The sequence below is a fragment of the Coregonus lavaretus genome (assembly GCF_964263955.1).
Source record: "Coregonus lavaretus genome assembly, contig: HAP1_SCAFFOLD_47, whole genome shotgun sequence".
In the NCBI taxonomy this organism is placed as follows: Eukaryota; Metazoa; Chordata; class Actinopteri; order Salmoniformes; family Salmonidae; genus Coregonus; species Coregonus lavaretus.
In genome coordinates, this window is record NW_028161510.1 from 2,921,557 (window position 1) to 2,936,684 (window position 15,128).

General features: G+C 42.3%; 1 protein-coding gene across 1 annotated transcript; it reads right to left on the reverse strand.

Moving 5' to 3' along the window:
* Nucleotides 1-2,412: 2,412 nt before the first annotated feature.
* LOC311120551 (uncharacterized protein) lies at nucleotides 2,413-9,394 on the reverse strand. Its single transcript, XM_084195137.1, has 4 exons — nucleotides 8,721-9,394; nucleotides 8,170-8,267; nucleotides 7,857-8,034; nucleotides 2,413-4,166 (listed from the first exon to the last, which is right to left on the reverse strand). Exons 1-4 carry the CDS (start codon nucleotides 9,127-9,129, stop codon nucleotides 3,343-3,345), a joined length of 1,509 nt encoding a protein of 502 aa, XP_084051263.1. The 5' UTR covers nucleotides 9,130-9,394; the 3' UTR covers nucleotides 2,413-3,342.
* Nucleotides 9,395-15,128: the final 5,734 nt, after the last annotated feature.

Genomic DNA, 15,128 nt, shown 5'->3' on the forward strand with positions numbered 1-15,128 from the left:
TGTTCAGGTGTACTGAAACAGTGCAGGAATATCTAACAATACACGCAAATCCCCACAATTTATTTTAAGGATGAAGAAATATAGAAATAATAGAATGAGCAATGTCAGAGTCTGGTATTTAAATATATACAGTTTGTTTACAATGTATATGATGGTGTGCATAGACATTATGGACCGTATATGAATAGAAAAAGGTGTGTACAGCAGTTTTTATATAGGATGAGCCTTGACTAGAATACAGGGTTGAGTACTGGGTGGTAGACAGCTAGTAACAGTGACTAAAGTTCAGGGCAGAGGACGGCTAGTGGTGACTATTCAACAGTCTGATGACCTGAGATAGACCACACATTAACCACACAATAAGTATTGTGGTGGAAGCATCATGTTATGGGTATGCTTGTCACCGGCAGAAGAAAACCCACCTCAGTCTTCTGAAAACCCTGGGATAGGGTTTTATTTTTCTTGCAATTACACAAATGTTTATGCAAAAGACACACCAGAATGGCTTTCAAAGACTTGTTGAGTGTTCCTAAGTGGTCTGTTCTCAGTCCTGACTTAAATCTGCTGAAAAGATCAGAGAAACTCAGGTTTAAATATCGCTGTCCATCCAATGAGCAATTTTGACATCAACTGGAAGTATTTTGCGCAAAGTTGGTAGAATCTTAATGAAAATTATTCACAACTGTAATGGCGTCCACCTAGTATTAACTCGGGTGGGGGACGGACTTATCCAATTATAATTGTTCTATAAAATCTAATTTAATCCCTTTTAGATTTAATTGTAAGGCAGCGAAATGTGAAAAAAAAGTTCAAAGGGGTGTAGACTTTCTATAGGGACAGCCTTAACTATAGAGTGTGACCCCATGAAATGGGATATCAACCAACTCAGTGACAACCACAGATGTATAGTTTACACAAATATTAGTCTTAGCTCTCATTGCAGGAATTTGACTGTGGGAAATCACCTCCACAGTCAACCTATTGTGTGTATTGAACATTCATATTGGCCTGTACAGCTAGTTAACTGGCTACCGATCAACCTATTGTGTGTATTGAACATTCATATTGGACTGGACAGCCTTACCTATAGAGTAGCACCACCACCCATCAGCCAGTTCTCTTCTTGACGTCAAAGCCTCAGTGTATTGTTGGTATAGGAGTTTTTGATTAATAATCCTATTTATTTCAAGCCACACTAAGATGTCACCATACTGTTCCTTTAAAGCCCCGCTCTGTAAGATATAAATCATCAGAGTGGGTCCACCAACTTAAATGTAAACAATGGAGCAAATGCATCACATGTAAATATCACTTGATTATCAGAGGGGTATACTACGAAGCCAGATAGAACTACTGAGACATTCCAAATCAGGCTTCATCCATATCATGAAGGTGGATGTTGATCCAACCATTTCAAAAGTAATGACCGGGCTGATGGAAACAGGATATGCGGGTACAATTGTATAAATGCCGACAGACAATTTGTTCGGTCGTTTTACATGGTGGGGTCTTTATGTGTCTGTAAAAATGTATAAGCGAGAAATGGCGGTGGAAACTCCTTTATTCGCCAATATTGATATAATAACCATCAAATCGAAGTTAACTTGGAGTCACGCGATGATATGTTGTGTGGTCCTTATTGGACTTATTTAACCCATTTAACTTGTATTTTTCATTCGGTAATAATAATAATAATAATATGCCATTTAGCAGACGCTTTTATCCAAAGCGACTTACAGTCATGCGTGCATACATTTTTGTGTATGGGTGGTCCCGGGGATCGAACCCACTACCTTGGCGTTACAAGCGCCGTGCTCTACCAGCTGAGCTACAGAGGACCACCCATACACCACGGTACATGACAATTTAACAGCAAAAGTAATTTTTTTGTGCATTACGTCACGCAAAGCCTTTTATCCGCAATAAGTCTGTTTGATGGAAACATTTCTGTTGGGAAAATGTGTTTGTTGTTTTATGTAGATTTTAGAATATTCACATGAAAATCTGTGGCAAATTGCGTGGATATTGATCCAACACCTGCCGCTTATTCAAACCAGCCCACTGGGCACAGACGTCAGTTCAACATCTAGTTTCTATTTACATTTAATTGAGTCAACTAAAGTGAATTCAACATGAAATCAACACAAAATGTCAACTGTCATTGGATTTAGGTCAGTGAAAAATAAATAAAAATACCTTATGTTGATGGCTTTTTACAAATCCAATCCATTTTCCACATTGATCTAACATCATCACATGGATTTGTTTTGTTGAAATGACATGGAAACAATAATTATTCAACCAGTGGCAAAGTCCAACGAGGAACTCTTCATTGAGACAATTATGAAACAGCAATCCGTGGGTGAGTTGTGGTGGATATTATAAAATAAGGATCTGCTGGAGTCTAAGTCAAACCAAGATTCTTTATTTCTGAGCTCAGAGAGAATAACTGAGTTACACAGTGCAGTGTAGACAGTATGAATTCCAAAGCATTGGGTGATGAGCACATTTCTTTAAAGTTTCCTGTTCCTGGGCCGGACTTTATTTATACAAGGACTTGGGGGCATGCTGGTTTGCAACACAGGATGATACTCCCAAGAACAGGATATTATAATAGGACAGTTTCACAAGGTTAGTCAAACATTTTTATTTTACCTTTATTTAACCAGGTAAGCCAGTTGAGAACAAGTTCTCATTTACAACTGCGACCTGGCCAAGATAAAGCAAAGCAGTGCGATAAAAACAACAACACAGAGTTACATATGGGGTAAAACAAAACATAAAGTCAAAAATACAACAGAAAATATATATACAGTTTGTGCAAATGTAGCAAGATATACTCCATATGTAACTCAGATATGTGGACACATACAATGAAAATGTTCCATTACAGAGTCAGGGAACATTTATTTCATTAAATCATCAGTGGGCCAACAATGCCATGGAGCAAATGCATCACATCCAAATATCACTTGATTATCTGTAATGCTGGAGGAATGACACACCCAGATAAACACACAGTCAGAGTTTAAAAAAGGACAATTTAAACACATGGAATCTGATCTACTGTGTATTCAAACTGACACACTCCATATTCAATTCATGTTTTCTAATAAAATCATACAAATATATTTTTAAGTATACTTAGTATAATTAAATGTCATATGGAATAAACAAGTAAATACATTCTCATGTCAACAATATAACACAATGGGAGCACTGTGTATGTTCTCATGAACTTTGTGATGTGAAATATCAATTTACACACTAGAAGTAATTATTCTCTCCTATGTGGATTCTCGCATTACTTTTAAGTGACTGTGATGAGTAATATGTCTTCCCTCAGACTGAGAGTTTGTGAGGCTTCTCCCCTGTGTGCAGTCTCATGTGTTGTTTCAGCTTTCTTAACTGGCTAAAATGCTTTCCACACTGGGAGCAGTGGTAAGGCTTCTCCCCCGTGTGGATTCGCACATGAGCTGTCAGGTTTCCTAAATGGCTAAAACTCTTTCCACACTGGGAGCAGTGGTAAGGCTTCTCCCCTGTGTGGATTATCTCATGACTTTTCAGGGTGTCTAACCGTTTAAAATTCTTTCCACAGTGGGAGCAATGGAAAGGCTTCTCCCCTGTGTGTATTCGCTCATGAGATTTCAGGGCTCCTAACTTGGCAAACCTAGTTCCACACAATGAGCAGTGGTAAGGCTTCTCCCCTGTGTGTACTCGCACATGAGATTTCATGTTTCCTAACCGGTTAAAACTCTTTCCACACTGGGCGCAATGGTGTGGCTTCGCTCCTGTGTGTGCCTTCTCATGTCTTTTCAGGGTGTCTAACCTGTTAAGACGCTTTCCACAATGGGAGCAGTGGTAATGCTTCTCCCCTGTGTGTATTTGCTGATGAGATTTCAGGGCTCCTAACTTGGCAAACCTAGTTCCACACAATGAGCAGTGGTAAGGCTTCTCCCCTGTGTGTACTCGCACATGAGATTTCATGTTTCCTAACCGGTTAAAACTCTTTCCACACTGGGAGCAATGGTATGGCTTCTCTCCCGTGTGTCCCCTCTCATGTCTTTTCAGTCTTCCTAACTTGGTAAAACTCTTTCCAATCTGGGAGCAGAGGTGTCGTCTTGCTGGTTTGGACGTCTCTGGTTCCTCCGACTTTGGTTTTTCTCCTGCCAAAGAAAGTGTTGATTCAAAGAGAGACCTGAATGAAACCTCCACTTGATAAAACCGCCTTGCTATGACATTTTATCAGATCCCTCAATGACCTGAGGACAGTTTTCAAACATTTCATTCTGTTTTATAAGCCTCAATGACCTGAGGACAGTTTTAAAACATTCTGTTTTATAAGTCAGAACACAAAAAACTAGACAGTTCTAGGACACTCAAGACACAGACATCTCTGGATTCCTATCGTGCAGGTGGTTGTAAATGTATAACCTTAATAGCTGTATGATACAGAATGAGACCTACACATTTCCTTCAACCTAAAATAAGTAAAGAAGTAATTTTGTGTGGAAGTCCCAAACTTTTTTCTTTACATTGGAGACAGACACAAAGTACATCAGTAACATCTCACCGTTGTCAAAAGGGTCCAACACTGCTGATTAAATGGCAATTTTTCTGATTTAGACATTCACACATTTTAAACATTTTGACTATCACTAATGTCATGATATTTTTGGGTAAAGTAAAAAAGAATGTGAAATATTTTTTTCCTAAAAATTTTAAAAAACGCAACATGGAAGTCTCAAGTTTTGAGGGAGGGTGCAATTGGCATACTGACTGCAGGAATATCCACTGGAGCCGTTACCAGAGAATTTAATGTTAACTTCTCTACCATAAGCCGCCTCCAACATCATTTTAGAAAATTTGGCAGTACATCCAACCGGTCTCACAACCGCAGACCACGTATAACAACACCAGCCCAGGATCTCCACATCGTCTGAGACCAGCCATCCGGACTGCTGATGAAACTGAGGAGTATTTCTCTCTGTAATAAAGCCCTTTTGTGGGGAAAAACTAATTCTGATTGGATGGGCTTTCCAGTGGATGGGCCTGGCTCCCAAGTGGGTGGGTTTATGCCCTCCCAGGCCCACCAATGGCTGTGCCCCTGCACAGTCATGTTAACAGACCCACGAATAGGCTACTACTAGCAGTGGGCACATACCTCCCACCTCAGGACCGGACTGGAGGGCCGGGCGCCAGACGCACTGTCTTGGTCGCGTCGGGACAGCACGTCCGCATTCCCGTTCCTCGATCCGGCCCTGTGGATGACACGGAAAGAGAATGGTGGTAATGCAAGAAACCACCTGGCTATTCTGTTGTTATTGTTTCTCTTACTGGCCATCCAAGTGAAGGGAGCGTGGTAACGAGGGCCAACCTACGCCCGAGTAGGTAGTACCGGAGATAATCGAGGGCCCACTTAATGGCTAGGGCCTCTTTCTCTACGGTAGCATATCTCTGATCCCGGTCACTGAGCTTCCTGCTTGCTACAGAGAGGCCTATTCCTACTGAAGATAATAGGCCTCTCTGCTTCGCCTTCACCCTGAGCCAGGACGGCCCTGAGCCCCGTATCCGAGGCGTCTACCTGTACAATGAACTCTTGAGAGAAGATGGGAGCCTGCAGGACGGGATCAGAGCACAGGCTCTCTGCAGGACGGGATCAGAGCACAGGCTATCTTTTAGCAACTGGAAGGCGTTTTCCGTCTCCTCCTTCCACGCTACACGGTTTGGCAGGTTTTTCTTGATGAGATTTGTGAGGGGGTTGGCAATGGTGGCATATCTAGGGATGAAACTACGATAATATCCCGTTATTCCCAAGAAGGCGCGGACATCCCTCTTCGTCTGGAACCACCGGCACTTGCCAATATCCCTTCGTCAGATCCAGGGTGGTGATGAACTTGGCCTTTCCCAAGCGCTCCAAGAGTTCATCCACGCGGATACGCGACGAACCTAGAGATGGCGTTTAAGCCCCTAAAGTCGGTGCAGAGCCTCACACTACCGTCGGGTTTGGGGACCAGGACTGTGGGACTAGACCACTCGCTCGTAGACGGCTCGATCACCCTCAGCATCTCACTTACCTCGTTCTTAGCGATGGCTCGGCGGACCTCGGGTATCCGGTATGGCCGGATATGCACCTTTTTGCCTGGCTCAGTGTGGATATGCTGAAACAGGACCTCTATTTGTCCAGGGGAGGAGGAGAATAACCTGCCGACTTGCATAATCAGCTTGTCTAGCTGTCTCGACTGCTCCACTGCCATCAAAGCCACACTCTACTCTCTTTCATGGTACTTCTTCAGCAGGTTGACATGATAGAGTTGGTCCTTCTTCCTCCTGTCGGGTTGCTTGATGCGGTAATTGACCGGTAAGACCCTCTCCGTTCCCTCGTAGGGCCCCCCCTCCACTACGCCAGCAAGCGGTGTTCGGCTGTGGGCACGAGTACCATCCCTTTCTCTCCGATGGCGAACTCCCTGGGTGTCATCGTACGCTCGGACTTGAGTCTGTTGCGTCTTCTCCATATGCTCCTTTACTATGGGCCAGATTGCCGACAGTCGGTCCCGCATCAGGGTGACATGTTCTGTCGTCGACCGGAACGGGAAGTATTGGGCCTCCCAGGTCTCCTTGGCTAAGTCGAGGATCCCTCGAAATGGTATTATGGTCGATCAGTATCGTCTTCGGAAGGCCCACCCGGGAAAACAGCATGAACAATTCCTTGGCGATTCCCTTTGACGACACGTTGCGAAGGGGTACGGCCTTCAGGAACTTGGTAGCGTAATCTACAACAACCAGGATGTACTTGTGTCCTCTAACAGCAAAGGTCTGACAGAGGCCAAGCTTCCTGCCATCCAGGACTTCTATACCAGGAGGTGTCAGAGGAAGGCCCAAAACAATGCCAGGGACTCCAGCAACCCTAGTCAGACTGTTCTCTCTGCTACCGCACGGCAAGCGGTACCGGAGCGCCAAGTCTAGGTCAAAAAGGCTTCTTAACAGCTTCTACCCCCAAGCCATAAGACTCTTGAACAGTTAATCAAATGGCTCCCCCATTTTTACGCTGCTGCTACTCTGTTTATTATCCATGCATAGTCACTTTACCTCTACATATTACCTCCATTACCTCGACTAACCGGTGCCCCCGCACATTGACTCTGTACAGGAACCTCCTGTATACTGCCTCGCTACTGTTATTGAATTGTTGCTCCTTCATTATTTGCTATATTTCTTTTTTCTTTCTTAACACTGAATTGTTGGTTAAGGGCTTGTAAGTAAGCATTTCACTGTAAGGTCTACACCTGTTGTATTCGGCGCACGTGACAAATACATTTTGATTTGTTCTAGAGTATTGTAAAGATAGGGGGTTGACTGGGACAGGCAATGTAACATCCATAATGTTTTTAGGAAAAGTTTTTGTAAAACATGCACCATACATCAGATCATACTAAATCTAACTTTCATCAAGGTTTTATATAGTCTATTGGTTTCTCTCTTTTCATTGGCAGAATCCTTTTTCAGTGTTATAATATTCATAACATCCATATCCACCAGTCTATCTTCATGTCAACTAACAGAACTCTCTACTGTGGTGGAAATATACCAGTCTATCTTCCTGTCAACTAACAGAACTGTCTACTGTGGTGGAAATATACCAGTCTATCTTCATGTCAACTAACAGAACTCTGCTGGTTGTCCTGGTAACAGATACCAGTGTATCTTCATGTCAACTAACATAACTCTGCTGGTTGTCCTGGTAACAGATACCAGTCTATCTTCATGTCAACTAACATAACTCTGCTGGTTGTCCTGGTAACAGTTACCAGTGGGCAGATCTATTTTATTTGTTAAAACTAAACTACAGCGCTTACTTTGATGAGTCAAATCTGCTCCTTTCTTCTCTTCTCCTCCTCTCACAGTTCCACTCAGCCCCGTTGTTTTCCTGCAGTCCACCAGCCGCACAGACAACCTCTTCAGACCCAGCAGTAAGGTGCTACTGGGAGAGGTACGACACAGGGACTCTGGGAGGGAGGAAGGGCTAGCGTTGTCCTGGTAACCATATAGAGGGGACACAGACACATATCATTATGGATGCTGATGTCACTGTTGTCATAAAGTACTTTACAGAAACCCAGCCCAGACCCCGATAGAGCAAGCTGTATGCTAGACCAGACCAAGCTGTACCATCTGGTGTTCTGATCTGGAGAGACTCTTCTCTGCCTCGTCAGCATCAGGATGTTGTTGAGGCTCCCCAGAGGATCCATGATAGTCATGTCTCTCTCCTGTGTGAACGAGAACATCAAACAGATGGTAAACTTATGACCGTCTATTACGATCATAGGGTCTTACAAGAGGCATTAATATATCTAAGCAGTTCCTAAAATGGCCACGTTCATCATGACTTTATAAAATATTGTTTGTGATGCAAATGTCAAAAGGTAGTTCCACGAATTGGGTGCCTTTTGCGTCCCTTTGATATTTTAAGCAGAAATTAAGCACCAATATTGAATTTCAAAAGCCTGTTATATTAGATTAAGTGCACTTTAATGTAGAACATTAAATAATTCAAAAAATCTAATTTAAAAGTCGAAAAAGTATCTGTACCAATGGCAGACGACTTATACAGTACTGAACAACATATTCAAGTATATAACTTCAGTAGAATGCCCCTTTAAAACCCCACATTAGTTCAAGAACTGCATAGTTTGTGCCCCTGTTTTTAAGACAATACTCACTGGTGTTAATCTGATATTCTGTCTCCTCTTCTTTCACCCCTAAAACGTCTTCCTCCTTCACCTTCATTGAGATAGCATCCTCTTCTTCTTTCAATGTGATATCCTCTTCCTCCTTTTTCATTCTGAAAGCTTCTACCTCCTCCTCTTCCACTGTGACAGCCTCTATCCCCTCTTCCTCTTTCACTCCAAACGGATCTTTCTCTTCTTTCACTGTAACATCCTCCTCCTCTTCTTTCAATGTAATATATTCCTCTTCCTCCTTTATCGTTTTGAAAGCTTCTTCCTCTCCTTTAACTGTAATATTCTCATCTTCTTCTTTCACGACTTCTTCTTTCAGCCCCGGAGCTTCTTTCTCCATCCAGCAGACCTCCTCTTCTTTAGCAGGGGAGGAGTAGTTTAGTGAGCTCATGGTCGGGGATGTTAGCTAGTTAGCTAGTTAGTTAGCATTAGCGACTAGCCTAGTGCTAGGCTCAGTATCAACTTTAACAAGTTTGCAAATTAGGTTAAAGTTACCCAGTAGATAATGTTACGTCAACAGACATGTGTTTAAAACACTGAGATTAGCTAATGTACATAAACATGGTCTAAAGCCTCAATCTTTCGGTTTTATGTTGGCTAGCAAGCTACCGAGGTGGTTGAAAGAGTAGCCGTGTGGTTGTTGTTGAAGAAGAGTCCCGTCCAGTCCATTACACGTCACGCAAGAATCATCACCTGAAAGACGCACATCGCCATCTGCTGACTGGAGTGGGTAACGCAGTTTGGAAACAATATTAACTACATTCTTGGTATTGGCAAAGAATGTCGAGGTGGATGGGCCTAGCAACGATTGTTCAGACAGCCTGGTGTATCTCTGGTTTGGTAGCTAGCCAGTTTGAGTTGGGGAGCGTCTTCAGCGAAAAGACAAGCAGTTGGAAAGGGAGTAAGTCCCGATGATAGTGAGGATAACAGCTCCGATGAGGGATCGGAAGACGATGGTAATTCAGGAGAGGAGGACAGCGGATCAGAAGAGGAGAGCAATGAAGAGGTCAAGGCCGAGGATAGAATAGAATAGACGCCGGAAGGGAGAGGAGGGGGAAAATGGAGTCCTTAGAGAAGGCAAGAAACAGATATAGGTTTGGAGAAATGCATTATTATCATAAGGAGACGTATACTTGGATGAATGAGGAGGAATGGAGGGAAAAAGAGAGGCAGAGGAGGTCTAAGAGAGAGATGGAGGAAGACTGAGTTTGAGTCAGTTGAAAATGGCGGGAAAAAGGGAGAAGGTTTGTTAAAGAAGAGTGGTAGGAAATGTAAGCAAAGTGAGCTGAAGACAGGAGGAGAAATGGAAGTGAATGAGGGTGATGTATCGGAGGTGGAAGGTGTGATGAAGTACTCGGAGCCCGAGGATTACACAGCGGGTCAGCATAAAGATGTGTCTGTGACAGTAGGAATGAAGTTTGTGGGGAAAATGGATCCTTGCCTTTTGGCTGATCCAATTGTGGTTTCAAGATGGGTGAAAAGAGCGTTGGGTATAGTAGAATCGGTGAGGGTAACCAGAAGTGGTCTAGTGATAATTGTTTGAGTTTCTGTTGGGCAGAGGGAGAAGGCGCTCAGAGTTTTAAAAAATGGGGGAAAGAATTGTGAATTGTTTCGCTCTTAAGAAAAGTGTGCCATTGAGAGGAGTGATTACTGGAGTAGTAGTGAATGTAAAAGTTGACCAATTGAAGGAGATGATTCCCGGTGTGTGTGATGCTCGTCGTTTGGTGCAACGTAAACAGGGTGGCGAGAGTGGGGAAACAGAAGAGTCATTGTCTGTTCTTTTGAGTTTTAAAGTTGAGTCTTTGCCTGAGAAAGTGAGGTTAGGATATATAAGTTATCCAGTGAGAGCATATGTGCCGAATACCTTAAGATGTTACAGGTGTCAAACTTATGGGCATGTGGCAGCAGTGTGTAGGAGGGAGGTTCCAAGGTGTGTCACAGTGGTCTAAGGCACTGCATTGCAGTGCTAGCTGTGCCACTAGTGATCCTGGTTCGAATCCAGTCGTAGCCGGCCGCGACTGGGAGATCCATGGGGCGGCGCACAATTGGCCCAGTGTCGTCCGGGGTAGGGGAGGGAATGGCCGGCAGGGATGTAGCTCAGTTGGTAGAGCATGGCGTTTGCAACGCCAGGGTAGTGGGTTCGATTCCCACGGGGGGTATGAAAAAAATAAATAATAATATATGCACTAACTGTAAGTCGCTCTGGATAAGAGCGTCTGCTAAATGACTAAAATGTAAGTGTTCAGAAGGACATGAGACAAAGGAGTGTGAAGCAGTGGGGGAAGTGGTGGTGTGTGCTAAAATTGACCATACTATTCCCTTAAAGCCACACTCTATAAGATACAAATCATCCTGTAAACAATAGAGCAAATGCATCACATGCAAATGGCACTTGATTATCTTTAGTGATATACACTGAGTATACAAAACATTAAGAATACCTTCTCCTTCCATGACATAGACTGACTAGGTGAATCCAGTTGAAAGCTATGATCCCTTATTGATGTCATTCATATTCCATTCACCCTGTTCAATGTGTGACGCCCCTCCCACTCTGTCTGCCGTATTCTCTCTCTTTGCTCTTGTTTCCTTATTAGGATGCCGGTGGGCGGAGTTGGGAGGGTCGTCAGCTACATGGGAAACACCTGGGTCGGGTGTGTCCCAGCATAAATGGACCTCTTCCACATTCATTGAGGAGACTCTCTCCAGGCAGATACTTTGACTGATTTTGGTTGTGGTATTGTTGTGGCTTTTTGGTTGTTTGCTTTGGCACCTTTCAACACCTTGCATTATTACATTGATGCATGCAAACACTCACTTACACTACTGATTACTGATTACACACACCATTGTTATTTGATTTAGTTTACTTTAGCTAATAAATATATATTTTGGGTATTCCTTGTCTCCACGTGTCTCCCTTTTGTTACGAACTTGAGACGGTTCGTGACAAATGCAACAGCAATAGGTTTATGCTACTACATGATACTTTTCCCTATACCCATCATGAGGTTGCTACAACCTAGCCTATGAATGAAAGTTTAGAATGTAGGTGCACACAGGTGGAGAGAAACATTTGAGGTGACAGACAGTGACACATTCAATACCACCTTCCCCACTGTTGCCTGTATCTAGCTGATATAGTCTGTAATCATTAGCCCAACTGTTGCAAACATGAGTATTTTTTGTGCACTACGTCGTCACGCAAAGCCTTTGATCCGCAACAGTCTGTTAGATGGAAAAGGTTCTGGTGGGAAAATGTGTATATTGTTTCATGCAGATTTGAGAATATTCACATGAAAATATGTCACAAATTGCATGGAAACTTAGCTACTAAGGTGGATATTGATCCAAAATGTCACCTGTCATTGGATTTAGATTGCCAGATTAGTAAAAAATTAATATATTGATGGCTTTTTGCAAATCCAATCAGTTTTCCACATTGATCTAACATCATCACATGGATTTGTTTTGTTGAAATGACATGGAAACAAAGTTTATTCAACCAGTGGCAGGCTTGTAAATGCCCCCAGGAAAGTCGAACGAAGAACTCTTCATTGAGACAATGATGAAACAGCAATCCGTTGATGAGCTGTGGTGGATATTATAAAATAAGGATCTGCTGGAGTCTAAGTCGAACCAAGATTCTTTATTTCTGAGCTCAGAGAGAATAACAGAGTTACACAGTGCAGTGTAGACAGTATGAATTCCAAAGCATTGGGTGATGAGCACATATCTTTATAGTTTCCTGTTCCTGGGCGGGACTTTATTTATACAAGGACGCAGGTTGAAGCTGGTTTGCAACACAGAATGATACTCCCAAGAACAGGAGATTATAATAGGACAGTTTCACAAGGTTAGTCACATACCCAGTTATGTGGACACATACAATTAAAATGTTCCATTACAGAATCAGAGAACATTTATTTAATTAATCATCAGTGGGCCAACAATGCAAATGTAAACAATGTAGCAAATCCATCACATCCAAATATAATTTGATTATCTGTAGAGCTGGAGGAATGACACACCCAGATAAACACACACATAGTCAGAGTTTAAAAAAGGACCATTTAAACACATGGAATCTGATCTACTCTATATTCAAACTGATAAACTCCATGTTCAATTCATGTTTTCTAATAAAAACATACAAATAAATGTTTAAGTATACTTTGTATAAACACATTTCATATGGTATAAACAAGTAAACACAATCTCAGTCAACAATATAAAGACAATAGGAGCACTGTGTATGTCCTCTGATGAACTTTAAGTAAAAGTGATGTGAAATATCAATTTATACACTAGGATAAGTAATTATTCTCTCCTGTGTGGATTCTCAGATGAGCTTTCATGTTTCCTAAGCGGTTAAAACTCTTTCCACACTGGGCGCAATGGTATGGATTCGCTCCTGTGTGTGTCCTCTCATGTCTTTTCAAGTTGTCTAACTGATTAAAACTCTTTCCACAATGGGAGCAATGGAAAGGTTTCTCCCCTGTGTGTATTCGCTCATGAGCTTTCATGTTTCCTAAGCGGTTAAAACTCTTTCCACACTGGGCGCAATGGTGTGGCTTCGCTCCTGTGTGTGCCCTCTCATGTATTTTCAGGGATGCTAACCAGTTAAAACTCTCTCCACAATGGGAGCAATGGAAAGGCTTCTCCCCTGTGTGTATTCGCTTATGAGCTTTCAGGTAGTTTAACCGGTTAAAACTCTTTCCACACTGGGAGCAATGGAAAAGCTTCTCCCCTGTATGTATTCGCTCATGAGCTTTCAGGTAGTCTAACCGGTTAAAACTCTTTCCACACTGGGCGCAATGGTGTGGCTTCACTCCCGTGTGTGCCCTCTCATGTCTTTTCAGGGTGTCTAACCTGTTAAAACTCTTTCCACAATGGGAGCAGTGGTACGGCTTCTCCACTGTGTGTATTTGCTGATGTAATTTCAGGTTGTCTAACCGGTTTAAAGTCTTTCCACACTGGGAGAAATGGTATGGCTTCTCTACTGTGTGTGTCTTCTCATGTCTTTTCAGGCTTCCTAACTTGGCAAACCTAGTTCCACACTGGGAGCAGAGGTGTCGTCTTGCTGGTTTGGACGTCTCTGGTTCCTCCGACTTTGGATTTTCTCCTGCCAAAGACAGTGTTTATTTAAATAGAGACCTGAATGAAACCTCCACTTGATAAAACCACCTTGCTATGACATTTAATCCAAAGCAGATCCCTCAATAACCTGAGGACAGTTTTGCAACATTTCATCAATTACAACAATCTTGGTGTGATTTCAAAACAAATGATGTTGTAGAGCGTTCCTGGCACAATTTTTTTTACATCCTTGTTAGTGAACATTTCACCTTTGCCAAGATAATCCATCCACCTGACAGGTGTGGCATATCAAGAAGCTGATTAAACAGCATGATCATTACAAGGGTGCACCTTGTGCTGGGGACAATAAAAGGCCAATAAAATATGCAGTTTTGTCACACAACACAATGCCACAGATGTCTCAAGTTTTGAGGGAGTGTGCAATTGGCATGCTGACTGCAGGAATATCCACTGGAGATGTTACCATAGAATTTAATGTTAATTTCTCTACCATAAGCCAACTTCGTATTTTTTGAGAATTTGGCAGTGCATCCAACCGGCCTCACAACCGCAGATCACGTATAACAACGCCAGCCCAGTACTTCCACATAGTCTGAGACCAGACATCCCGACAGCTGATGAAACTGAGGAGTATTTCTCTCTGTAATAAAGCTCTTTTGTAGGGAAAAATTAATTCTGATTGGCTGGGCCTGGCTCCCAAGTGGGTGGGCTTATGCCCTCCCAGGCCCACCAATTGCAGTCCAGCTCTATTATAGACAGGTGTGTGCCTTTCCAAATCATGTCCAATCAATTGAATTTACCACAGGTAAGTTCTAGAAACATCTCAAGGATCAATGGACACATGATGCATCTCAGCTCAATTTGAGTCTCATAGCAAAGCGTCTGAATACTTATTTAAATAAGGTATCTGTTTTTTATTTTTAATACATTTGCAAAAAAAAATTTAAACCTGTTTTGTTTTTTGTCATTAAGGAGTATTGTGTGTAGTAGACTGATGAAATAATTTTTTAAAATTAATTATTTTAGAATCAGGCTGTAACATAACAAAATATGGAAAAGGTCAAGGGGTCTGAATACTTGTTCATTCAGATGTCATGAATTCACTATGATATCATCATATTTGTATTTGTTTTATTGATTGAAAAACGTTTTTTTCTCAGACATAAATAAACAATTCCAGGTGTAAGCCAAAGGCCATAGCTTTAATAAAATAACAAATTAACTGGCAAAGCAGCAGAGCTTGGCCTGCATTCAGCAACGTCACGTGATACGTGTTTGAAGCTGTTTCAG

Bases quoted from the DNA above. Each gene is read 5' to 3' on its own strand.
- LOC311120551 (XM_084195137.1), bottom strand. From the start codon at position 9,129: ATGAGCTCACTAAACTACTCCTCCCCTGCTAAAGAAGAGGAGGTCTGC. The intron at 8,035-8,169 runs GTACAGCTTGGT...TATGGTTACCAG, and splicing joins CCAGATCAGAACACCAGATG to GACAACGCTAGCCCTTCCTC. The intron at 4,167-7,856 runs GTAAGCGCTGTA...TTTCTTTGGCAG, and splicing joins AGCAGATTTGACTCATCAAA to GAGAAAAACCAAAGTCGGAG.